The sequence below is a fragment of the Drosophila kikkawai genome, chromosome 3L, assembly GCF_030179895.1.
Source record: "Drosophila kikkawai strain 14028-0561.14 chromosome 3L, DkikHiC1v2, whole genome shotgun sequence".
Classification (NCBI taxonomy): Eukaryota; Metazoa; Arthropoda; class Insecta; order Diptera; family Drosophilidae; genus Drosophila; species Drosophila kikkawai.
The window spans coordinates 4951329-4976691 of record NC_091730.1 but is presented as its reverse complement, the minus strand read 5'-3'; the positions used below and the strand labels follow the sequence as shown (position 1 = coordinate 4976691).

Genomic DNA, 25363 nt, shown 5'->3' with positions numbered 1-25363 from the left:
GGAATTAAAAAATATGACTAAGGTCTCAAAATCCATATTTAGTAAACCCAGTCAACTCACCTGACTTGGCATCGGCATCTCCATTAACCAACTGTTTCTTCTCCTTTTCGGCCGATGGTTTACGCGCAAAGAAGCTGCGCAGACGCTCACCCAGTCCTGGCCGAGATTTCTGCTCATCTTTGCCAGAGGCAGCTGCTCCCTCACCATTCGCCTCCTTATCCTTTTCCTCCTCCTTCTCCTTTTCAAGCAGCTCGCCTTCAGCTCCATCGCCCTCAACCTTGGGTTTGTTCTTCATAAAGAAACCAGGCAGCTTGAGGCCACCAATCGGTATCTTTTTGGGCTTCACTTCACGCTCTTCCTTGCTGATCTTCTTGTCATCGTTGCCCTCCGGCTTGGTGCCATTCTCGGCGGGTATATCAATGATCTCCTCGCCATTACCCGGCTTTGTCTTGTCTGATTCAGTAGAATCTCCAGCAGTTTTCTTTTCTGCCAGAGGTGATGCCTTCTTGCCGGCATTGGGAGATGCTGGCTTTGAGGTCTGTGGACTTGGGGTCTTCTCCTTGGCATCCTCTTCTTTCTTGTCCAGCATTTTGTCCGTTTCCTTGGGCTCCTCCAGCGTATCCTGCTGGCTTGCTGTTGTGGTCTCAGTGGGCGGGGTTTCCTTCTCTTCGAGTTCGCCCATGTTGTTGTGGATGATTCAAGATCGTTTAGAGAACTCTGCGAGAATTCTGGAAATATATAAATAATATATATATCCTTTAGTTTAAGTTCTTAAGATTTTTGGTCCTGTGCAGAAGACACACCTTGACTTAGTTGATGAAATAACTAGGTTAGACTTTGGCTCTGGTTTTTATTTTTTGAAATTATTTTTGTTTAAGGATCTACGATCTAGGATCTATCACGATCGCTGGCTGAAATGCTTCTAGCTGCCGCTTTCAGCTGCACGCGCTTTTTATTCTGGTGGAAAACCAGATACCTAAGGACAAGCAGCTGATCCTCGCCGGCTGTCTCTCTATTCTTTGTCCTTGCACAATTACTCGAGGGTTTTCTTTGGGCCCCGGGCTAGTTCCCTACCTGAATTTATATCTAGTTTGGAAATCCTACCTGGAAAAGCGGGACCATTCTCAGGTAGGCCGTGGAAAATTTGCTCGAATTTCCCTAGGCACACATTCCTGCCGCATGGCCTTTTTTCGGGGCGGGAAGACCGCAAATTTATTAAGCGCACAGGACCAGCTGCGCCCCGTGATCCCATCTATCCTGCAACCGTGCAAGATCCCTCTTCCTTCTTAAAATTTTCTGTGGTACGTGCGCCTCGTCGCTTTTCACACGTCTCACGTTCTCAGAAATCCATTGGCATTTTCTTAATTAGCGAAAAACTATAAAATCAACGTGGCGGAAGGCAAGCCAAGGACACTCGATTGGACAGGACCTTTGCATCATTATGCCTGAAACGCCGCTCGCTGCGGGCTACAACCGTGGTCACAGAAGCAAATCACGTCCAGACTCATTATTGAGACCAGAAACGGGCAAAAGTCATGAGAATTTTAAGTATTTTTTTACTTGACTTTCTTTGACTTTTTTTTAATGATCAGGACAGGGACATTAGAATGTCATTAGTCACATAGCGTCATTTAAAAACTATTTATGTTAGGTTAAAAAATTACCTTTATGTTTAACTTATAATTATTAAAACTATATTAAATGAGTTATTTTCCTGTATTAGGACATTGAATATGTTTTACATAATACTTTTTAATAATTTATATAATTTTTTTCACAATCTCCATTTACTTTACACTGTCCCTTGTCCAGTGAACCTTATTCCACTTTTTCTAGTCATTTCCTTCAAAAGAGAGCATTACGCGGCCATTACCCACACGCAATGGAAACCTAAAGAGACGCAACATGGCAGAAGATGATGTGACATAGGGGAAAAAACGATGCCAAGCCGCGACCTCTGTCATGTAAATCAACCGAAATTCCATTAAAATGTGAACTTTAAGTTCAAATTGCATTGCGTGCCATAATCTGGCGTCATTATCAGTTCCAGTCGCTACTTTTTCCGTGACAAGTAGCATAGGGGGGGAAAATGGAGGAAAAATCGAAACCAACAACTCACGACAATGCTGCGTTGCGTATCGAAAGTGAAAAGAGTGTCGCCACAAAATAAGGGGTTAAGTTTGAGTTGTGGGGGGACTCTGTGGGGACAGACAGAACGAGGAGACGCATTGAAATCCAATTGAATCGGATTTCAAAGTATTACTAGGCCCGGCTGGCAGGCGGAGGCGGAGATAAGTTGTCTGGCAGAAGTGTAGAGAAGTCATGGGGGCCAATGCATGTAAGCCTCCTCCTCGTACTATTCTTTCTCTCCTCCTAAAAAAAGCAGAAACAGAAGCAGGTCAAAGTAATTACAGTTCACTGGAAATGGAGTATCTCTTTTTCTCTCTGGGCACTATCTCCTCTGCGGATCTGTACAGTGCGTGCCGGAGGCTTTAAGACTGTTGAACTAAATATCTTTACAGTCACATAAAAATAATTCCTGTAAAATCCATGAGCTAACACAACTAATTAAATCTTTATTGGGGTATTTTCTATCTAAAGATACTCTAAGGAATTTCAAATGAAACACGAATCAGCAGTTTAATTTATATTTTTATAGTGGAGAAATAGTTGTAAGGTTGGAAATCAATTTAAATTAATGTCTAATGGCAAGTTAAACATTTTGTAAATATAGTTTTCCATTTTATTTTTTACCAGTCTAAATCCGTAGTAGTTACTGTGACACAAAGCTAAGTTTACACATAAATTAATGTTGCAAAGTTAATAAAAAAATACAAAAAATAGGCTATTATTTATAGACCTCTAACGAGTCACATTCCTCGCCAGCCTATCATCGTTAATTAGCTGAGAAATGTTTGCAAAAGTGTCTGGTTCCCGACCACTACGGGGGTCAAACAAACAAACAAAGTTGACGCACCCAAAAGGCAATGAAAAGCGCTAAAGAAAAGCGTTCCATGTCGTCAAGTCACGCAGCAGAGTCCCGCACATTTTCCGCCTCCTTTCCGATTCTTGGCGGCATATGTGAGAGCGAGCTGTCGGTCTGTAATTTGTCTTGGCTCGTAAATTAAATCAAATTCGAAACTTGCGTTTGACATGCAATTCGACTTCCTTCTCATATCCAAAAGTCCCCGACCTAACTTCCCCTGCTTCCTATTCCATTATCCCTGGATTTTATTTCATTTTTTTGTGTTCCTTTTTTTAAGTGCCGCGCACATGGAAATTGCCGTTAAAACATAAAAAAAATTGACCACAACATACTGAGGAGGGGATGAGAAAAACGCATACCTCTTTACAGTGGGAAAAATGTTGGGAAAATGCAACTTTTAGATGGAATTCTTATTTTACAGTTTTAAAACTGAATTTTATAAAGTTGTTTATCATTTTTCTTGTACTTAAAAAGCATTTTTTAATTCAACAATTGACAATTTTAACGATGTAACCAATATACTAACCAATATAAAATACCTTTCCAACCACTGTTCAAAAAGCCTGCTAGATTATCCTAAAACACGAGCAACAACAGAAAGGCACAACCGGACTCTCCACCATTAAGTTCTCATAGATCCCAACTTAAGCGCAACAAATAAATTCTGGTAAAATAACCACGTATCTCCAAACATGCCAAAAAACACTTTGGAAATGCATAAAACTGCAATTGCTTTGGGCCATTTATTTATTTCACCCTGGGGGAGGGAACTCTCGCCAGGGGGGAGTGAGAATGCGACAACTGGTACACAAGTTTTTGGGCTTAAACTGCGGCTAGAGACGCAACTTGTGTCTGTCCTTACTTCCCATTCCATCTTTTCATATATAGTCTGAAGGGTATTATGAAAAACGGGGTATATTTATTGATAAAGCTACAGGGGGAAAGGATTTTTGGTCGTTTAAATATTATAATAAAATAAAGATAATGTTAATGTTAGATGCGAATATTTGTCTTCTTAACAAGTACCTTAAAATAATTATGTTTACTAATAAAATTAATATTGAAGATATAATATTATGCCCAAATACTATTTCTTTTACTTTTGAAAGGGTATCTTATAGTCTTTACACCAAACTTATGCAGTTCTATCTTTTTTTTTAGTAGCCCAACTAACGGCAGCGAAGCATGAAACGAAAACAGTGCAAAGCAAATGACAAAAGAAGGAGAAGGAGGAATTAAAGGGGCAAAAAGGGGATGGAGAAAAACCGTAGTTGGAGGGGAAGGAGAAGCGTGGGAGGAGGGGGAGGAGTTAACCGATCTGCGTCCTGTTATTATTATTTATTACGCTTCCTGTTGGCTACCTTTTTCTCTCTCCTTCACTATCCTTTAGCACCCTTTTCTTGACTGGTGACCAGATAAAACTGCCACCACCCACCGACAGATGGCGCCTAGGCTGAGTGTCGTGTGCGTGGCTAATAAAAAAACAGAAAACTTTATAACAAAAACCCACTATTTTGACATGCACTTTTCCAAGTGTTCGTTGCGTGGGCGCCCTGCGTTTATGCTCAATTAAACAGGATATTCCAACAATTTCAGGACACTCGTCAGGCCGCACATTAAGATCGGCTGATAAATAAAACGCTTAAGCCTGCAGCAACAGCAAACTCTAGTTTATAATTATATATACGAGGAAATTTGTCTAGACAGCCAGCAAAACAGCAAAATAATAATTGCAATGCAATTTCGAGGTGCGTACAGAGAACAAAAAATCTGGTAACATTTTAGGCAAAAATTGTTTTGAATAAAATTATCTGAAAAAAAAAATTAAACAATTTAAGGGTACATTAAATTTTTAAAAATATTTGGATTTGGATTTTTTATATTTTAGAACTGAAAAATATTTGAAATACTTTTCAAAATAATGTATCTTAGAATTTTATTTTATTTTCATTTATTCCTAATAAATAAGGTAATAATATTATCACATTATTCCTACAAAAATTAAGTTAAAATTCAACTGAATTCAATTAAATTTACGTGACTATAAAATCTCTAGGTGTATCTAGTACGTATTTCTCTCTTACAAAATCCCTACAATCAACGCTTTAGATTCAATAACCTCAGGCTAAATAATTTTTCAATTTGCGCCTCCAATTTCCATTGGCGGAAAAGGAGATGGCGGAGACGACGAGGGAAATCGCAAAAACTTCTAACGAAGTCAATTTGTCATCCGGACGCCATGCTAATGGACTTCTTGGTTGGAATTGGGGGCCTCCTCCTCAACATCACGGTCTCCTTCTGGTCTCCGACTATCCCCCGGAGCCACTTTAAAATTAACATTTAATGTTTTGATCTATCATGCTTACATTGTGTTGTGCTTGCTGTATGTATTTTGGTTCAAGTTTGTTAATTTCATGGCAATTTATTGAAGTTGGTCGAGGGTGGGAGAGATTGGAAAATGATGAGCCGCCACATATTCGCGCGGGCAATCAAAAGAGGGGTGATTAATGAACAGATCTGACACGTGTTCAAAAGAATAAGGTGAAGGGGGCCACAAGGGGCAATATAGAGTAGGCGGAGTGGAGTTCACCCAAGCATAAGGTACACTAAGAAATATTTATACCGTTACAGATTATAATTATATTTTTAAAGTGAAGGAGTCATTTCCGAACCCATAAATCATATATATTCTTGATCAGCATTAACAGCCGAATCGATCTAGCCATGTCTGGAGGAAAATATTTTTTTAAGCCATTTTTTCAAAATTTGATAAGGGGTTACATCGTTAAAATTGTAAAAAATCTTCAAAAATTTGGATTTCTTAAAATTTTAAATTTAGTATGCAGATTTGTTAACCTAGAAAAAACTAGCACAAAATTGCTTTCCGAATTGAATTTGGTGCTTTTTTAACTTGGTTATAATATTTTCAAAAATTGGAAAAATTTGTAATTTCTTAAAATTTCAAATTTAGTAGATTTGTTAAACTAACAATTCTATATTTATATTAAAATCATACCCCAATTCTGCAGTGTATGACAAATGAGGAAACCAGTAACCGCAAAACCCAAAGGTTTATGCACGTGTGATGTGAATATTCCCCCTTTTTCTGGTCGTCTTTTCTCGTTCCACTGGCTGAAGATAATCTCCGGGGGCAGGTAGACAGCGGAAATTGGTAAACGAGCAAACAGACCAGAGAAAGGGAAGAGTCCCACAAACCTCAAAGGATCTGCGGAAGGAAGGCGCCTAACACTGGGACAGGGCCTGTTGAGAATTGGAGAATGGAAATGAGATTTGCACTTCAAAAAAACAAGCATTTTTATGAATTTGTAATTACACTCAAGAGACAAACAACTCGGAAAATATTGAGGGGACAACCTTGAGTTGCACTTGCCTTTTTTTGGTTTTTCTGTTAATATTTGTTTACATTTCGTAACCGTAGAACAACATATAAACTGGTATGTTTGAACAGCATTTTATGCATTTTTCTTCCAGCCATTTTTCCTTTTTCCCTCAATTTTATTGCACATTTTCTTAGGCAACACGACTCTCCTTCTTTAAGATAAGCAAAGATTTCCCTCCCGATAAGAAAACTCCCGAGAATTCCTTGAGGCTAAAAAAAAACTCCTAGCAAAGGCAATTGAGATTGTCAACAAAAAAAGAATATTTATGATTTGTTTCGGGGTTCTCGTAACCCTCATTAGTCAATTGTCAGCAACTTAGGAGAGGGGTTCTTCGTATCCCAGGCACTTGACTTTTTTCAAGTTCTCAGCGCTGATGGATTTACAATTTCCCAAAATGAAAACTCCAAAAAAAAAAAACTGTTTGACCATGAACTCGAGACATGGAAACTCTGTGGGATTGTTTATCTCAGAGTTGAAAAAGTGTTGAAAATTTATGTTTGATATTCTTGTAGCATTTCCTTTCGTTGTGTGTCTTTCCCTTAATTGTTGTTTACTTTTCAAGTGAAAGCGGCAAAACTTACATAAGAAACAACAATTTTAAATTGAATTGTAAAGAAGAAAACTTTTGATTAAACATAGAAAAGACTGAGAAAATGAGATACTGTGGCACACTCATCAAACATCATCATCATGATCATCATCATCGCGGCTGCCTGTCGGCTTTTGTCTTTTGAAAAATCTTGGCAAAACAATGAGGGAAGTTGGGGGAAGAAGTTGGCTGTTGGCTGTTTGGAGTGGCGTGAAAAGCCAGGGGGGAGTTGCCTCAATAAATCTCTTTCCGAATGCAAATGTTGCGTCAGCTTGGCATCTTCACTTTTTCCCTCCTGCCACTCAGTCGCCTGCAGCTCCCTCTTTTTTCTTAGGTTTTGTGTTGATGTTTCCCTCACTTTTTAGTCCGGTATTCCCCGGAAGTCTGTTTCTGGAGCGAATCGAAGAGCGGCAGCTGCGCCAACTCGAACTTTCTTTGGAGATCTTTGGATATTTTTTTCTCCCTTCCTTAATTGCCAGCGCCTATTAATTCATCATTGAATTATTGCCTTTTTCCCGGTATCCCTTCAGCGATTTCCTTTCCCATTTGTTTACGGAATTACTTTTTTGGGGATTTATTTTCCAGCCCGGCGTCTGCCTCTGCATACAAATGACTCAAAAGGGTCCGATGGTTGGTCTATTTCTGGAGCAACTCCTCCATCCTCAACTCTCTGGGATGTTGATAGATTGAAATATCTTTCGAATGGCGTTTGAGGATTAGCACACATTATGTTTATAAAATGTTCAAAAAGGATTTGTCACGGCGACGACTTTGATTTATGTCAAATGGTTATGTTTTTTCCATCCGGAGCCAAGGCACGGACTATTAGAAAGGATCGAAAAAAGGGGAGAAAAGTGAGGGGAGGGGAAAGAGCTGTCAGATCGCTGACACGAGCCATTAGACCCCAAGACGCATAAGATGATGATGATGGGCCTGCGTTCTTCGGGGATTATATCAATGAATCGTGAAGTGCCATTAATCTTATTAAGAGCTTGGTAGAGAAAATGTTTCTTCGGATTGCTTGTGGAGAGCAATTTAAATTGTTTTGGTGAGATTTTTCTTTGATAAATTGTGGCTTTTGGAGGATTAGACATTTATTTGATTATATTGAACAGTTTTTGACGGTTTTAAATTTGAAGCCATCGATTGTGGAACTTTGGGACTATTTTTCGAAATATTCAACTTAAGAAAGAATTTTTTTATTCGAAAATTTCACGGTATATTTACATTTTCAGTAAAAACTTTAATGAAGAACCAAAAACCCTTTACTTTAAATTAAATTTATCTTTTAAAATGTAAACTGACATGAAAAGATTGCACACAATTCTATATCCCTTTAAACTTGTGACATATGGAACAGATTTATTTAATTTGTAATTATTTTTCCATATTGAACTATATTTTTTGTACACAAAACTTTAATCCTTACTTGTTTTTTAATTCGCGCACACACTGTGTTTCAGTGATTCTCGTTGACAATTGGAAATTAATAATCCTTGAATTTGTAAATCCGAGCGGGTCGTGTCCGAAATCCAAAATCCGAGGTCCTTCCTGCAGGACACTTAGGTGTGTATAACACACGTACAGATTTTCTGCGATTTATTGCGCGTTTTTCTTTTATTCACTCGTTCGGCAAACAACACACAAACTTTCGATGGATGCTGAGAGCAAAACAAAATGCACAAAAATAGTTGCGGTTTATTTTTAAATTCTTTTTTGATTCTGCTTTTTTGATTATAATAATATCAATTTTTGCACTATTTGAAATATTCACAATAGGAATATAAAAAGATATTCCTTGTTCGATTTGTTTTCTTTCCGCCGCGTCTGTCGGGCGACTCGGTGCGAGTGTGAGTGTGTTTTAAAGGATGGTGTGCGATGAGAGACGAGGCGAACCGGAGCAGAGCAAAAAGCGTGCGGCGTTCAGAAGAGCAAAGACGTAAGTGAAACAACAACCAAGCCAGCCACCACTTTGGACACCAAGCACGTAAGCCAGCAACGCAGAGAACGTAAGGGGAAATTACGTAAGGGAGCGAGCTAAACGTAAGAGCTATGCTCTCTCTCTGACGTTCGCTTTCCACTCAAAGCAGCATACAGTGGGAAATTTAACTGTTTTATTTAAACAAAAAAATTTAGGTAACAAAACCATGGATGATGGATTGTCCCATTTTCTTTTTTATTTTTAGAGCACATTTTAATAAAATACGATATTAATAATTTTATTTATTAACAGAAGAAGCTGAGTAGGAGAATATCTCAACAGTTCCGAATCATAAAGGCGATGGACTAACTAAATTTTCCACTGTGCAGCGCCAGAACAACTACTGGAAATAGCTCTCCAATTATGCTCCCGCTCTTATTGTCACTCTCCCTGGCTCTCTCTTGGACTGGAAGCACAAACACAGCCGGCTTCTTAGGTGCTGGAGAAGGGGAACAGGAGAGAGCACCCGCATAGGGGTGGCATGCACTGGAAAGCATTGAACGCTTACTCTCTCCCGGCGATGCTCTCTCACTACTGTCTCCATGCATTGCTTTGTTTTGTTGTACAGTAAGTGCCAAACATTCTATGGTGTTTTTGAAAAAGATTCATGATAAAGAAAGGGGATCTTAAGTCTGATCAAAGGTGTGTCATATCATATATTATAACTAAATATGTATATTATTTACAAGTAAAAACCATTCGTAAGATTTAAAAAGAATTACCAAGTCTGTGGGGTAATGGATAAAATACTGATCAGATATTTAGTTTTATAGCGATTTTGAGTAGATTAATCTAATACTTTTATCGGATTCTTTAGTACTTCTACTTTGAGAGTAATCCCTATGTTGTTTAAAGTTTCCCTACCCTTCCTGTTTTTCAATTATAAAAAGGATACAAAGGAAAACTGGTTGGTAGGATATACGGCATACAGGATTTTGGTGGTTTTCGAAACTCGTTTTAAAACTTGCCTAAAATTGGCAAGTGTTGAGGCGCAGTTTCGATCGACAAAAACACAGCTGGCAGATGTAGGGAAATTCCAAGTCCTGATGCGTCACCACAGCAATAACAATAACCCCTTTTTGTTTTGGCACAGGGTTCAGTCATATCCCTTCCCTACCCCTGAGAAAAAAACAACTTTTTTGGAATGCCGAAAAAAAAAACATTTGATGATTTTTCACGTCAACTTAGGTGGCACAATGGATAAAACTATGATGCGTAACAAAGGAGATTCGGAATTATTCAGGAATATTCTAGAGGAAGTCCGGAAATAAGAAGCTAACCCCGGATGTATAATATTGCGTTGAAGTTATATTTATGAAATATAAAGGATCTATATAAGATGGATAACTGTGTATAGAATTCAGGAATAACAATTCAAAATATACGAACAGTTTTTATAAATTATTATTATAAGTCCTAAAAAAAATACGATGGTTACTGATGAAGTGGACTCTCTATTTTCCGAAAGATCATTGCATATCGACGTCTGCTCCTTGAATGATTACAGTAGCACCCATGACGACACGTGCTGTGAATGGATTATAGGTCTGCATGGTATATCGCTGCCTCCTCCTCCTTCACCGATCTAGTAAACTCCGCTCCCTAGCCCACATGTTGTCAACAACTTTCACGCCCTCGAACTATGAGGGTTTCCCTATTTAATTCTAGAGCCACCGAGGCATTTCATTAGACATGATGTTAGGCGACATCTGCTAACCGAAAAACGGAGCAAATAGGGCAGGAAAATTAATCGTACAGTAAAATAAAGGTAGCATCGGGTTACGACGCATGCCTGTCACGTATCGGAAAAGGATCAAAAAAGTGATCATCATTGGGATCGAGGAAACCCGCAAAATGTGGGACGTAAAAGGAAGGAAGCATAGGAAGTGAATGAAATGAACACATGTTCTTCTTGTCTCGAGTGTGTGGGTTGTTCCGATGGAATAATTAACAAGTTTAATTTAAATTTGCGTTCCCTTTTGTGTGGGGGCGGGGTTAAACAGGAAACAGCAGAAACCGAAAACGAGACCTTCTTTAAGAAGTTCGGCGGGGGAGTTCTCTACTCCAAATACTCAACGATATAATGTAATTCAATCAACCAATGATTCGGTTTCAATATGTACTACAGGGGGGGGTAAGAAAAATCCCCGAAAAGCCGCTTAATGTTTGAGCTCAATTATATGGCTTTTGTGCCGCATTGGGGGGTGCGGCTCTGTTTTCAACCCATAAACGCCCCAAAGTCGACTGCATAAATGCTGAACATAAAATTCGTCTTGTTTTTTAGACCCGTTGCAAATTATGTTCGGACATAAAAGCAGAAACTTTTGTGGACTTACCAACAGCCACTCCACAACTACACCCACTTGCTTTGAGGGCAACCACAAAAGTTACTGTTTTATTTACCCAGCTAAAAAAGGGAGGAGACCACAGGGCGCGGTGACTAAGGATGTGGATTTGGGCTCGCTCTCTCTCTGGGATGCGGGACATGTGGCGAACAACAGGCGCAGCAAGTGTTAAGGCGCTGTTGTGTTGTGTTGTGGCGCCCCCTTAATGGAATCAGTTCCCCCAGCAGTTCGCCATTTCTTCTGCCTTCTTAGATAAAACATGAAACGCTTTTAAGTGTTCTTGGCAGCCGAGGTTAAACACCTTAAGGGAGACTCACTGCGTCACTGCCAGGCCAGGTGTGTGGGCGAAGACGAGAAAGGGCTGGCTCTGGCTTTCTCCGGGCCACAACTTATGCAGAACTTTGAATGTGGGCTGATCAAATTAAGTCGAAGGTGGAGATTAGAGTTACATACCTGGAAGGAAATTTAAAGGATAAAAGGGATTAATAAAGTAAAGACTTCAATTATCTTTAATAATATGAATTGTCATCATAAAAATTTATGGAATTACCTCACACTTTCCTTTCAAAAGTATGAGCTAAGTCCTTATTTGTGGTAGTGAGTATAAATATAATTTATATTTTATTTAATAAAATACAGAAAAGATATAAGTCTTTTATGTCCAAACCATTTGAAATTTCTTTTTACTATCTTGTTGATGACTTCCAGAGATATCCCACATCTTTAAGCTATCCCATTTCTAAGAAACTTTAAGTTCTTTAATTTCCCTTAGGATTTTTTTTATGTTATTTTTATTTCCCTCTAAACTTCTCTCCTTGAAAAACATCTTCTCACTTTTCCTAGAGAGAAGTTTTCCCGCTCCTCAACAATTAATTAAGGAACCCAACTGCCCTCTTAAGATGACTAAACTCTCTGGGGGTCAATGTGTCCCAATCAAAACAGACCATTGACACTGTTGAGCCCCTGTGAAAACGCACAAAAGATGAAAAACCAAAATGCACAAAATGGGCATTGAAAACGAAAACGAATCTTCAGTAATCTTCAGTGAATAATGCCCTTATTCGTGACACAAAAAGATACAAAAAAAAAAAAAAGTGAAACACCAAGCAGCATTCAAAAAGGGAAAATTGAAGACAAGAACAACAGTGGCTCGTTGTCGCGGGTGAGTGTGTGTGAGTCAAGTGAGTGGAAATAATCGCAGACAATAGAAGAACAGGGGAACCATCATCTTGCATTCTGCAACTGCAACTGCATCTGCATCGGCATTTGCATCTCCAACTTGAGGCGCAGCTACTTCGCCAGATACTCGTTGGTACTTTCCACTGGCATCCGAAGTGCGAACTCCAATTGACAAGCCCCAGCGGCGACTCAAGCTTCTGCAGCAGGATGGATAAAGTCAGTCGAGTCGTTGCACTTTTTAAAGTGTTTCAACTTGGCACAGGAAAGCCCTACCCAATGGGATAAGAAAGGCACGCTGGCAGGCGGGCAGACAGAGGCCGGGGACTTTCGACTTCAATTGAAAGCCAGCGCCGGATTAACACCGAGAACTGTCGCTGTTACAGTGGTGCAAGAAATATAAAATAATTATTAAAAAATAAAATAATAATAAAATTTGAAATCTTTTATAAACTAAACTCTTACAAAACCTACAAGATTCGCAAAGATTTTTTCAAGGCAAGTTATTATCCAAATAACTCCAACCACTGTGCTGCATTCTCCCAGAGATGGAGGAGCGTCTGACATTGACATGGCTGCTGCAGCGGCAGGAAAGCAGGACTGACTGGAATCAGAAGCAATGCTACAAAAGCAGCTGCCCCTTCATAAAAAGCATGGAAGAGCATGGGTTCTCGGTTCATGCCCCGTGTGGGCGACGTTCATACATGCAAGAATGGAACCGAAACCAAGATGGGATGGGACCATGGATGGAGATGGAGAAACGACGACTCTGGTTGGGACCCAGGCCAAGCTCTATTAATATCCGACTTCCTACAATTCGGTGAATGCGTAAATTGTATCTCAAAGGCAAAGTTGAATTTAATGCGTCATAATTGATGCACAATGTGGGGAGGGAAGATTTGATTAACGCAGAATGTGTAGCATACAGATACAGCCAAAAGATACAGATACGTTCTCCCACCCACACTCTCATGGCAGTTTAAAGCTTTGACTTACTGCCAAATTATTGATTTTCAAAGCGACATTTTTCGCTGGCATCTGTGGTTTAGGTTTAGTAAGCAACTGCAGGCGCGCTCTGTGTGTTGTTCTGAGTATCTTTTAATGGAGATGATAAAAATATATCATAAATAACTAATATTTCTACTTTCTATCTTAAACTTTTGAATTTTAGAATATTATATGTGGTTACTGAATTTATACTGATTTTAATCTAACAAGGAATAAGGCGAAATATCGATAAATTGTTAATAAAATCGATGTTTTTGAGCAGGCAACGATATTTCTTTTAGATTGTTTTATTTTCTATCGATAACGAAATTATACATTCGATAATATTTTGTAAAAATATTACTTAAATCCACGATAAAATTAACTTTGTAAATGTGACTAATTTATCGATCTATATTTAAAACAAAATAAATATTTTATCGATAAAATAAACTCTGAAATTTAAATATATGTATATTATATTATCGATTTTTATATTAATAATATTGATTGGCCATATTCCTTTCAATATATCGCCATACATCTCTCATCTGCAACGCTTTGTGCTTTGTGTGTGGGCGGCATTTGACATTTCCATCGCTTTCAAGGAAGCCCTTCAAATTTCTTTTTGCCTTATTTTTCCATGTGTGCTGCCGCCGAGCACATCACAATTATCCGCTTAAAATGCCAAAGCGGGGCAAAGCAGCACTGGGCAAAGTATCTTTAAGATGCAATTCAGTTCTCCCGATGCCCGCTGCTGCCCGATTCCCAATTCCCCGGTACTCGACATAATTAAGAGCTGTCGCCGGGGCAATCGAAAATACATTTTCAATTAAACGCCCATCGGCGATCCGACAGCTAGATATAAGTACAATTGGTTTATCATCTTGCACCAAGATGCTGCGGCGGCACTAATGAAGATGATGCGGCGCATTTTGTTGGCTGCACGAGTCGAAATTAAGAAGACAAGAAGTTACAGGCCAGATGGACAAATGACCAGGGGAAAATAGAGATAAAGTATCTGACGGAGACGGATTCCTCGACAGCTGCCAACAAGGAAAGGAGAAACAATAAAGCGGCGGAAAAAATAACAGTGCAGAGCGCGTGCCAATGAACTTTGCGGTCATTAAAAAAATAAAATAAAAAGAAATGAGACAGGGAAACCAAAACCAGATACTTTTTGGCATCTTTACTGCATACTTCGGGCAAGAAAAATAATTGTATCTTTGCCAGAGAAAAGGTACTTTAGTAACTTTAATTAAATGTAATCTTTTTTTAGTTATTATCTTTTGATAGTCCCCCTTCTTATGCCTCTTTGAAATCATAGAAGAAATGCAATTTGCAATTTCTATTTGGACAAATGCATTTGCCCCCTGCAGATACTTGATTATTCCTCTAGTCTCTAGAGAAAATCAATTCCTAATTCGACATCTGTCGCTGGAAATTGATCTGCTGTCGCTGCAAAAGGCTGCCAAAGTATCTCATGATTCACATTTTTCCTTGGCACTTTGATTAGAGCAAATGCCAACTCATATTTCCAAGACGCTGGGGATAAGCCCAGCTCCTTTTCTTGTTTTTTTTTCTGCATTTTATATCGTCTTCGTTGGTGGTCCTCGGCGAGTGTTTAATTAAAGTTCTCTCTCATCGCTGCGTGGGTGGCTGCAGTTCCTTTTGTGATTTTTTATATTTTTATTCTGAAAATACACTTGGCTGTGGCCCTGAAATCGTTTACTTTCTGGACTTTGGGTGTCAGCTTCCATTTGGATTTTCATTAAAAATCTTTGGCGGATGTGCAGCGAGTTCGAAGGGAAAAGCCAACGGTTGCGAGCGCATTTAAATGTTAATTTTGCTTGGAAACACGTGCACAAAAAATAACAAAAGTAACAAGAAGAAGGGCTGAAGAATGAGGGTCTCGACTATCGGGTACCTACTAAGGTAAGTTTATATGTTTTTATGTTTTCCTTAACATGTGAACTCCTAACATCCCAAAATTCAAGGTTTTAGACCTAATAGGTCCCGAGTTATCTATTTATCTTTTTTATAATTTTTTTAAAACAACATACCCCTGACTTCTACAAGTACTGGATATAAAAAATAAGAAATAATAAAAACTCAGGCCGACAAAGCTCAGATATTCAAGTGTTGAATGTCATTAGCGCTCTGTCGCCCCGAGATCTCAGCTCTCAGAGCCCCTGGGTTTCGAGTTGGGGGAGTCGTCGAATCCAGTTGAGCCGAGAAATAAAACCAAACAAAAAGTCAGTCAAATGGGGGAAACACACATAGATAAAAGAAGACAACGGGGCGGGGCGCGGCTTTTCACATCCGTAAGTGGCCAAGTGATGACCGGAAACGACAGCGAAACAGTTACATGTAAAGAACACCTGAGGCTCAACGAAACGAAGAATGAGTTGGAAAAACACTAGAGGAGGAGTGAAAATGTGTGCCTCTCCTTGTCTTAGCTCTTGGCGGAATTGATTATCCACCCACACAACCGGCGATTGACACGACCTGGCACAGCACAGCTGCAGCTTTCGAGCATGGCTCTCAAGTTCAGGGCAAAAATTGGCAATTCAAGCGCAAAGCTGTCAACTCAAAGAGTAATATATGGTAAAGGTACAGTGATTCCAGATAGTTTCAGTCTATGAACACTATTAGAAGGGGCTTAAATTGTCTTTAAAACTAAATTATATTGAGCTTTAATTACGATTTAATCAAGGTTTCTCTATAGTTCGAACAAATTGATCAATTGTATCAATATTTATTTAAATAAACTATAACTACTATAAACGACTTGTATTCAGATTTTCTCAGTGTAAAAACAGCATTTGAGCCAGGCATAGATTTCTTTTAGTTTCATTGCAAATTGCTGCAGATGCGGCATTTTAAAAATAGCCAGTCAATGTCACCAGCAATGCAATGGGCCCAGGCAAAAGGGGAACAGACTTGAACCGAGAGCAACTGCATCAATGTGGCAATGAAGCAGAGCCGAAAGCAAACCGACAAGGCAGCAAAAAGAAGAGCAGCTGATTGGCGGATGTGTAATGGAAATTATGGAAAGCTATAATACCGTGGATTTAAGCCCTGAAGCTAGCTTTCCTCAAAAAATTCAATAATATATTATTATAATAAAAAATATTAATTATGAGACCTCTTTTGATCTCATAAACTCATTACTAATAAGATCTATTTGGTCGATCACCTATAACTCAGGACCTATTGGGATAAAAGCCTTAATTTTTTATTTATTACTTGGGATCTCAATTTAAGATTGACTTTATATACCCCATGAAATTACTTCCCTCACATAGATGATGATTCAGCCGAGTTTCCAGTTCGTGCATTTTCCTGATGCTCCTCCGCGGATTCCGATTCGCTTTGATTAAGCGCGCGCCCACCAAACGTTTTTGGGGCAATGGATTCACTACTCCGCAATCCTCATCTGCCAATGTTGCACCGTTGACACTTGGAGTGAAGTGAAGTGCAGGAGGGAATGCAACTGCAATCGGCAGTAGAGGAGGTGGAGTAGGAGAAGGATGAGGAGGAGGTGGAGTAGGAGGAGGATCTGCCAGTAAAGGTGAGAGGAGGTGGGGGTTTGTCGTGTGCGTGATGCGCATGAGCGAAGCGTCATTGCGCCTTAAATGGGAGCAGCAAAACTTGGGAACTTGCAAAATGTGGCTGACAATGATGGACACAGAAAAAATATATAGCATACAAAAAATCACTTTTTTTATACATATACATTTAAGAAATTATAAAGATTAATGTTTCCAAAGCTCAAAGAATTTTCTGTAATATTTTAAGTAAATACTAACTTTTATTATTTATTTTAAGCTATTACTATAAAGATTTTATATATCTTATCAAGCTTTATATTTTTTTCTGTGCATTTATATAAACTTTAGGAAGGAGGATCATTCGTGGGCTGGACGAAGAAAGAGAAACAGAAGAGTTTAGTAACTGAAGGGGACTTTGATCGCATCGCGTTGGCTTGCGATTTTTAGACATTTCTCATTGTGCTCATTGGCAGTTGTCTGTGCAACGATGCGTTTATTAAAGTCGGGGGTGCTCCTCTATTGAGTACAAAAAGGGGATTTCAAAACCCCCTTTTACTCCTCAACCTCACAAAGCCCTTTCCAAACTCAAATTGAAGTTGCCTTTTTTGGTAGCTCTTTTTGGGGTCGCTTGCCCGCCTGGCCCCCTCCTTGCTTCTCGACATTGACAGAGCCATAATTCTTGAAAGGAGGCCTCCCTCTTCCATTACAACTGCCCCTTGCCCTGGCCCTGTTATGGACGTTTCCTTTTGTGAATTATTGAAATTGCGCAGTGTTTTTTTTGTGTGCGATTGATCTGCGACTGAGCTGCAGCAGTTGCAGCAGTTTGCCGCTTCTGTTCTGCTTTATTGCCATTGCAGAGAGTCGCATTCAGGGTCAGATCCGATGCCAGTCGTTGCCGGCAATCAATCAATCAGGGAAATAGCCAAGATAACGTTAAGAGTCATGTCCCGAACTCCCCTCCAGCTCACCCGTTCTGCACAATTGTTTGGAAAACCTTAAAGCGAAAGACTAGGGCCAAGTTCGATCGAGACCATATTTATGACAGAGTCGAGTCTCTGACACTGCCAGTCACGAAGGAGCCACAGAAAGCTATAAGTTGAAGTGTTTGACAGGCCCCAGGGAAAACGGGAAAATCAAGGGCCGAATAAGGGAAATTGTATGAGAAAATGTGTCAAAGAAGAGAAAAATTGAGGGATAAATTGGAATAATTTGCATTAAATTCAACTTCATAACTTTAGATTTTTAATTTTTTATATTTTCTGATAAAAGAAATACCAAGATATATACAAATTTATTTTTAAATGGAAATGCATAGTGATATTTTAGTTTTATTTAAAATTTAAGAAACCCTAGATATCACCAGACATATCTAAAAATAAATCTCCTCTCTGTATTCAAATCAAAACGCAAGCATTAATTTTTATTTGTATTGGCACGATCTGGAGGATCATGTTTCATTAGGAACCCAAATCAGCATCACAGCAAAAGCCATTTAATTTCCACCCAGATTGAAAGTCAATGCCAAAACATAAAATAAACAAAACAGAGGGCAGATTTTGCGCTGACTAAAAATAATTAAACCAGAACAAAATATTTTCTTTTTTTTGTTCCATTTCCGAGGGGAATTCGTTGGAATTGTAATGAAAATACAAAATTAGGACAACACCGCAAAGACCCAGAGCGTGAGGATGAAAGGAAATCAAAACCAGAAACACAGAAATTGTGTGGGGGAAAGAAATCCCACAGAAATCTGGGAATGGAAAGAAGAAATGGAATGACAATGCTTCACTCCACAAAATACAAAAAGAAGGAAAAAAATATATAAAAAGAGTTGGCGCAATAAAATGGCCAATTATGACAAATTTAAGAATGAATGCTGTGTGTTAATAATGCTCAAAAAAGCATTTCAATCTCTCTTTACACTTGAGAACGAACGAACGAACGTCATCATTAGCAGCACCCTGAAACTCTGGACAATCTCCGCTTTGGAAAGGGTTTCCCTTTTGACCAGCAATTATATGGCATTCCCTCTTGAAGTTTGACCTGAAAATTTGGGATGCCCTTGGAAAAAAATGTAAGACTTTGTTTGTAAGAAGGTTTCAAGTTGATTGAGACTTAAAAATAAAAAGCCGTTTAGTGTTCTTTACTTCCTGTTAAAATGATGGATATCATAATCAAGGCTCAAATTAAAAAAAATATATATATATAGCTTTTGAAAGTATGTAAACTAGCTTTAATAAAAATTATTAATCTCTGAAAAAACCTCATGTAACTACATTTTCTAATCTAAAACTCAACATTGTTGCTTAAATTATAGGGTGAAGTTTATCAGAGGGATCGCTGAAAGAGAGAAGTTAATCTTCTCTGCCAGAGCATTTAGCCTAGATTCTGGTTTGAATCTAGCAGAGTTCAGATTGTGGGTCAAGTAATTTCCAACTCCTCCGCCTCCTACAGCTTCTTCTGCTCTCCAACTGTTGATGCTCCTCCTTCTGCCAGCCTATCAGCAATTATCCCGCAAACGATTTTCACGACTTTTCTTGATCTTCTTCCTCTCCCTCTCTCTCTTTCTTTCCTTGGAACAAATTTATTTTACCTCAAAAATAACCATTAACAATTTTTCTCTTCTAATCTTTGCATCTATTGGCCATGGCCACCATTGCCATCCTTCTTTCCACTGAAATCCGATCAGAGAAAGAGCGAAAAAAGCGTTTCCATTAGGAAAAATTGCTTTAGGAAAATGGTTAGCAATGTATAAAAATGTCAAAGATCGCATCGTTTGAATTAATGATCGTGGCCGTAAGGAAGAGAATGGTAGCTGCACAGAAATAAAAATAAAGGGTTTAAAATAAAAAAAATAATAAACAAATAATAATAAAATATAATAATAAAAATGAAAAAGTTTTTAAACGATTTAAAATTTTAAATCATATATTCTATTCAGTTTAAAGAGGTTTTTCCACCTCTTAAAAATCTATCTCGTTTATTGTTCCAACTATATCTTAAATAATTTTTTAAAGCATCAATAAATTTTGTATAAAATTCATATATTTTTCAAAGAATTCTTAAACATTTTTCCTGTGTAAATGGATTAGGAAAGCGGCTGGGGATCGACTTTGGCTACAGTTTGGTAGGTAGCTCCAAACACTTAATGACGTCATTACAAGCCAGCCCCAGCACGTGCTCTTCCTTCCTCCTCCACCCGAAAAGGGAAAAAAATGAAATAAAAATTCAAATTTGAATTCAAATTTTTTGCGCTCAGGGGTGTTGGTATCGAGTTCCATGAATATGCAAATTGGAAACAGAGATCCAGGGGAACGAGGATGAGATATAGCGGCTGATTCGTGGCGTTGTCGTGCGTGAATTGTAAATAAATTTATTGCGTTCGCAATTCTTTCGTTGTTTCAACTTGTTTGGTTTACACTTTTGGTTTTAATGGTCTGTGTTCATGCAGAGTTTTTGAATAATAGACATATAGTTCCCTTTTGTTTTCCTTTTTTGGGGGGGAAGACAACAGAGCATACATACATTTATAATTTGCGACTGCCGAGGGTGGCCAAATTATTTGGCAAATGGCATAAAAATGCCCACAATGACAAATGATTTATAAAGTTGGGGGAAGTATTTGGAGATTAGATGGGAATCGGAAGCAGTAAAGTGACAATCCCCAAAGAAAATCGATTTAGCTTCGAGTTTGAAATTGAAATTAATGAATATGAAGAGGCAAGGAGTAGAATACTAAAGTAGATGAAGAATTTATAAAATAGGGTTGGGATTGGTATAAAAAAAAGCTTTTAATATATCATTAAAGTACACTTCCTTGGCTCCCTTTTCAACCAGAATCAACCAGCTTTGACCTCCTCAAAGTCTCCATTTAACTCAAATGTCAATGACCAATGCCTTGAGTGCATGGGAATTATTAAAGTTCTGCAGAAAATTAAAACATTTGAGATGCCTGCACAGCACAATAGCAACGTGGAATATATCACAAATCACAGGGCAATTCCAATTACCTTTGAGTAGAATGCTAGAACTGAATCCTGATCTGATCCCTGGTCATGGCCATGGTCATCAGAGTCGACTCAGGCATCTGGCATTTCAATTACACAAGCTCCGGCGCGATCTAGACCTAATTGATTGACTCCAGACTCCAGACTTCAGACTCTAGAGGATGGCAAGGTGCTGATAATATTTATACCACGTACGATCCCTCGCAGAATGCAATTAAATTGCATTTTCCACACACACACACACACAGAGACAGTGAAGGAAAGAACAATGAGCAATTTTTAAAGATTTCCACGCTGGCACTCAGCACGTTTCCTACATAAACCATAAGCACCAACAAGTAGATGATGATGATGGCGGAGCGGTGCAGCTGGCTGCTCCAGCTTCCTCCTTCTCCTTTGATTTTCCCGGGCTTTTCACAGTTTTCACCAACAAAAGAAGAAGAAGGAAAAATTATCTTGAGGCTGCAACAGCAAACGGTAAACACGATTGCTCTCCGCTCAGAATCGGCGGGGAGTAAAGTAACAAGTGCAACGTGGCACATTTTCGAAAGCTCCTCCGCCACTCACGATTTTCACCCCAGGCCAAAGCCACCAGGCAACATATATTTTCTTTATTTTCTTCGTTTCGTTAGAGTTAGAGTTTGGAGTCTACTTTATATTATAGAAGGTTTGGAACAGCTTGAAAAAATATAAAATAATTTTAAGAAACTAAGCAGGGACGATTTTTAATCCTTCTGTTAAATATTAAAATTCTTTTCATAGTAAGGAATTTATAGTATAAAAGTTAGGGAACATAGACAGTCACTTTACTCCCTCTAATTTCTTCATCTTCGTTTTTTTGTTGCTACTTTTTAATGGAGGATTATCCAGCAAAACAGTTGCAACAGTTGCATCCATCAACTGGAGAGCGGCGGTTCCTGATGCCGGTGGGGTTGGTGGGCCCTAACTTGGTTTTCTTTTTTATGCTGTAAGTTGTCAACACACAAAAGTTTGCCCGGCTGAAGGAGGAAGAAATCTCAGCAGGCGGCGCCAGTTGAATGAACTCAACGGAAAAAAGCTGAAAAATGGTTCAGTTTTGTTGCTGTTGCTGCCGTTGCTCGCTTTTTATTTTTTGCGGCCAGGTAATGATGATGTTGCCAACGCAACGCAGCCTGTGAAAGGAAACGGGGCCAGACACAAATGCTGGAGCAGAATCAGAAGCAGCAGCACCGATGGAGGGCAGGAGGATGGCAACAGAATAGCGCAGACAAAGAGCTGCAAGAGCAGGAAACGAGCCACAATAGGACAACACACGGGATGTGATGGGGATGCACTCAAAAAAATAAAAGTAAATCAATAAAGTGGAAAAACTAGAAAATAATTGAAATTAAATTAAACGAAATATTATATTTTATATTAAAATAAAAACCAACTGCTTCAAAAATAAATTAATTCAAATATTTGTAATTAATTTTAAAAAGTATTCAATATTTCCCTAGGTGTCCTCTCAATGGGAGATTGGAAATGGGAGGGATCGCACAACAACCAGCAATTGGAACAGGAACTGTCTTAATCCCACAATCAATGGGATAGTGAGAGGCAGCAAAGACCCTCCTCCAGTAGAGCCAAAAACCATCTGCAGAAACCATCTCGCGGGATCGTTCGATTCAGCAGTGCGGGAGAGCTGCTCGAATCACCTACAAACTGCACCCAAACTGCATCCCAACTGCCGATGCCACGAGGAACATTTTCATCACATGTTGACCAGCACTTGGTAGCATACTCTCCACCACTGGGATCTGCTGCTGCACTTCCTCCGAGTTTCCCCCCACTTGTGTAATTCAATGGCGTGTAAAATAGTTGGCGGGCATTGTCCGGACATTTGGACAACGAACGGACGGACAAGTGGACAGACAGCCGAAGAAACGAGACGAGACGACGGCTCTGAGTTTTGCATATGAACAACCAAGTTAGAGATGACCGATCTCAGTCACTTTTAGAAGACTTAAAAATGGTTAAAAAAGAAATATTTTTTGATTACTTTTGTATCAAATTAAAGGATTTTATAATAATTAGAAACTTTTAAAATATTTCCCATAAAAAAAAGGTTACAGGTTAGTACATATAAATTATATAATAAATATCTATAAATATGTGGCTATTCCAATAATTTTTTGTAACCAACTTCTTGATAATCCGTGACCATCTTAGAATCCCACCTCATCTCTATCAACTGATGGGGGATCTCCTCTTCTGTTGCAAGTCCAATGGCAGCAATTGACTTGATCGAGGAGCCCCCGAGTTGTTGCTTTTGTGGCTGGAAAAAAAAATCAGAAGCTAAGCAAAAACAGAGGCGAATGCAGCTGCTGTTTGTTCGATCGCCAGATCGAGATGATCATGATTATGGCGATGATAATTATGAGGCGGCAATGGCTGCCACTTGCGTTGGAACGGCTGGCCGTTGTGCTAAAATTTAATAAGTGCTAAAATAATCAGCGCGTTGGCTTTATGCAAACTTGTTGCAATCATTATATACGACGAGAGCATGTGTGTAGTTTTCGACTCTATTGTTGTATGTAGTTGGGTTCTGGTTATTGTCGAGGCTCTCTGGTTGCCAGCAGTCAATGAACTTGGCTCACTCGAGTTCTGTTTGTGCAATGTGTGTAATTCAAAGCGAAATTATAATGTTGAAAAAAAAAGCACAACAAAATTGTGGCCAAGCGAAAACGAGTTGTACACTGTAACCATTCCCCTTCTTATTTTTTCTACAAACTTACTATTACTCCAATGACCCCACTTCCTTTGCCACACGACATCTTAATCTATCTTCTTTTTTACGCGTTACTCTTTATTTTAAAAATATAATTAAAATATAGTTACTTTACCTAGATAAGCTTAGCAATTTATAATTATGTTTGAGACTTTTTATATTAAATTATTAATGTTTTTAGGGAGCTCAGCCCTGAAGTCCTAATTTAGTTTTAAAATTGAGGTGTACCAGCCGATAAGATACACCAAATTAAATTCAGATTTAATTGTTTTCTTAGGATTTGTAATTTATAATGGTTTCTTAGGGTATTAAATACTGCGATCTTCTTTACTAGACTTTGATTTTTCCAAGCTAAAAGCGTAATATAATTTTTTATGACACAGAGAATTCTTGTTGTCGCCGCAGTTTGTTGTTGCCAGTAATTAAATGAAGTTATGTTCCAGACCTGTCTCTGTTTTTTTTTTTTCTTCTGTTTTTTTTCTGGAAGAAGCAACAGCCCCTGATGAAGAGTGAGTTGACAAACGCTGACACGCGAGAAAAAGGGGTACAAAAAAGGGGGGCCAGCAACACACGCGAGCGAATCTGGTAAATATGCTCGTATAAAAATAGTTTCAAATGCAAAATGACACATATCGGAGGGGGAAATTGAGTACCATGCTCTTGACATCATCTGGCCAATTGGATGGGACATAATTTGATTAGCACTAGCTCCTTGGATAATAGGGAATTAAAAAGAGAACGGTGAGGAGGAAAAAAGGGGGAATTTTCATTTTAAATGGTTCAATAAACATATATCTAATTACACATCAAAGTGATATATAGATAATTGTATTTTACCAACCATAAACAATTTTATTACTTGTAAAGTCGTTAAGAGGAAATCTGGCTTATTTAAAAATCAAGGAACCTGGGAAGAACCACTCATAAAACGATCATAAAATAATAAACCAGAATCAGATAGCTTCAGTAGCTTATATATTTTAGTTTCTTTATTATCTACCCACTTTAATTAACCTTTATTTTTCTTAATTTCCCCGCCTTATCCACTTAAAAATCTTAAACAAATAAATCTATCACAATTGAAATATCATCGTAGTGAGGTAGGAGGAGCAGCATAGAAAAAAACAATATCAAAACAAATTGGCTGAGCATTAGAAACGCATAAAACTTCATTAAGCTTGTATTCTCCTCTTTCCATCTACCCCAAAGAGCGATAGTAACGAACTGAGAGCGGAGTGCAGTTTTTACAATTAACTTGGAAGTCCATAACATACAGATACGAGGCCGACAGATAGAAAGATGAACAAAAGCAACGACTGCAGCGATATACAAGGCAACACCATCTATGATGACGAGGGAAAGGCCTCAAACCTGGATGTACACCGATCAAAATAGTGTTTATCGAACTTTTAAAGTACAATTATAACATTCTACTTAGAAATAGAGAAATTCATGCAAGACTATTACATTAAAATATGACAATTATAAGCGTGGATTCTGAAAATTTTAGTTAAAAAAGTGTTGGTTTTTATATATAGAATCTCCTAGAGAAAATTTTATATTTTTTTCCAAGTACATAAAGCAACAG

General features: G+C 38.5%; 1 protein-coding gene across 5 annotated transcripts in view; it reads right to left on the bottom strand.

Moving 5' to 3' along the window:
• The window catches only part of Nrt (Neurotactin), a 30761-nt gene that overhangs the window by 3000 nt on the left and 2398 nt on the right, over window positions 1-25363 (bottom strand). Inside the window, exons 2-3 of one of the 5 annotated variants that reach the window (XM_017174193.3) lie at window positions 11620-11755; window positions 61-728 (exon numbers count right to left, since the gene is read on the bottom strand). In XM_017174193.3, coding sequence (XP_017029682.1) covers window positions 61-682 — 622 coding nt within the window. In that variant the 5' untranslated portion in view covers window positions 683-728; window positions 11620-11755. Of the gene's footprint in view, window positions 1-60; window positions 729-803; window positions 984-3345; window positions 3419-8405; window positions 8902-11619; window positions 11756-25363 lie in introns of those variants that run through there. The other 4 variants (XM_017174191.3, XM_070285896.1, XM_017174192.3 and 1 more) reach the window with 4 other exon arrangements.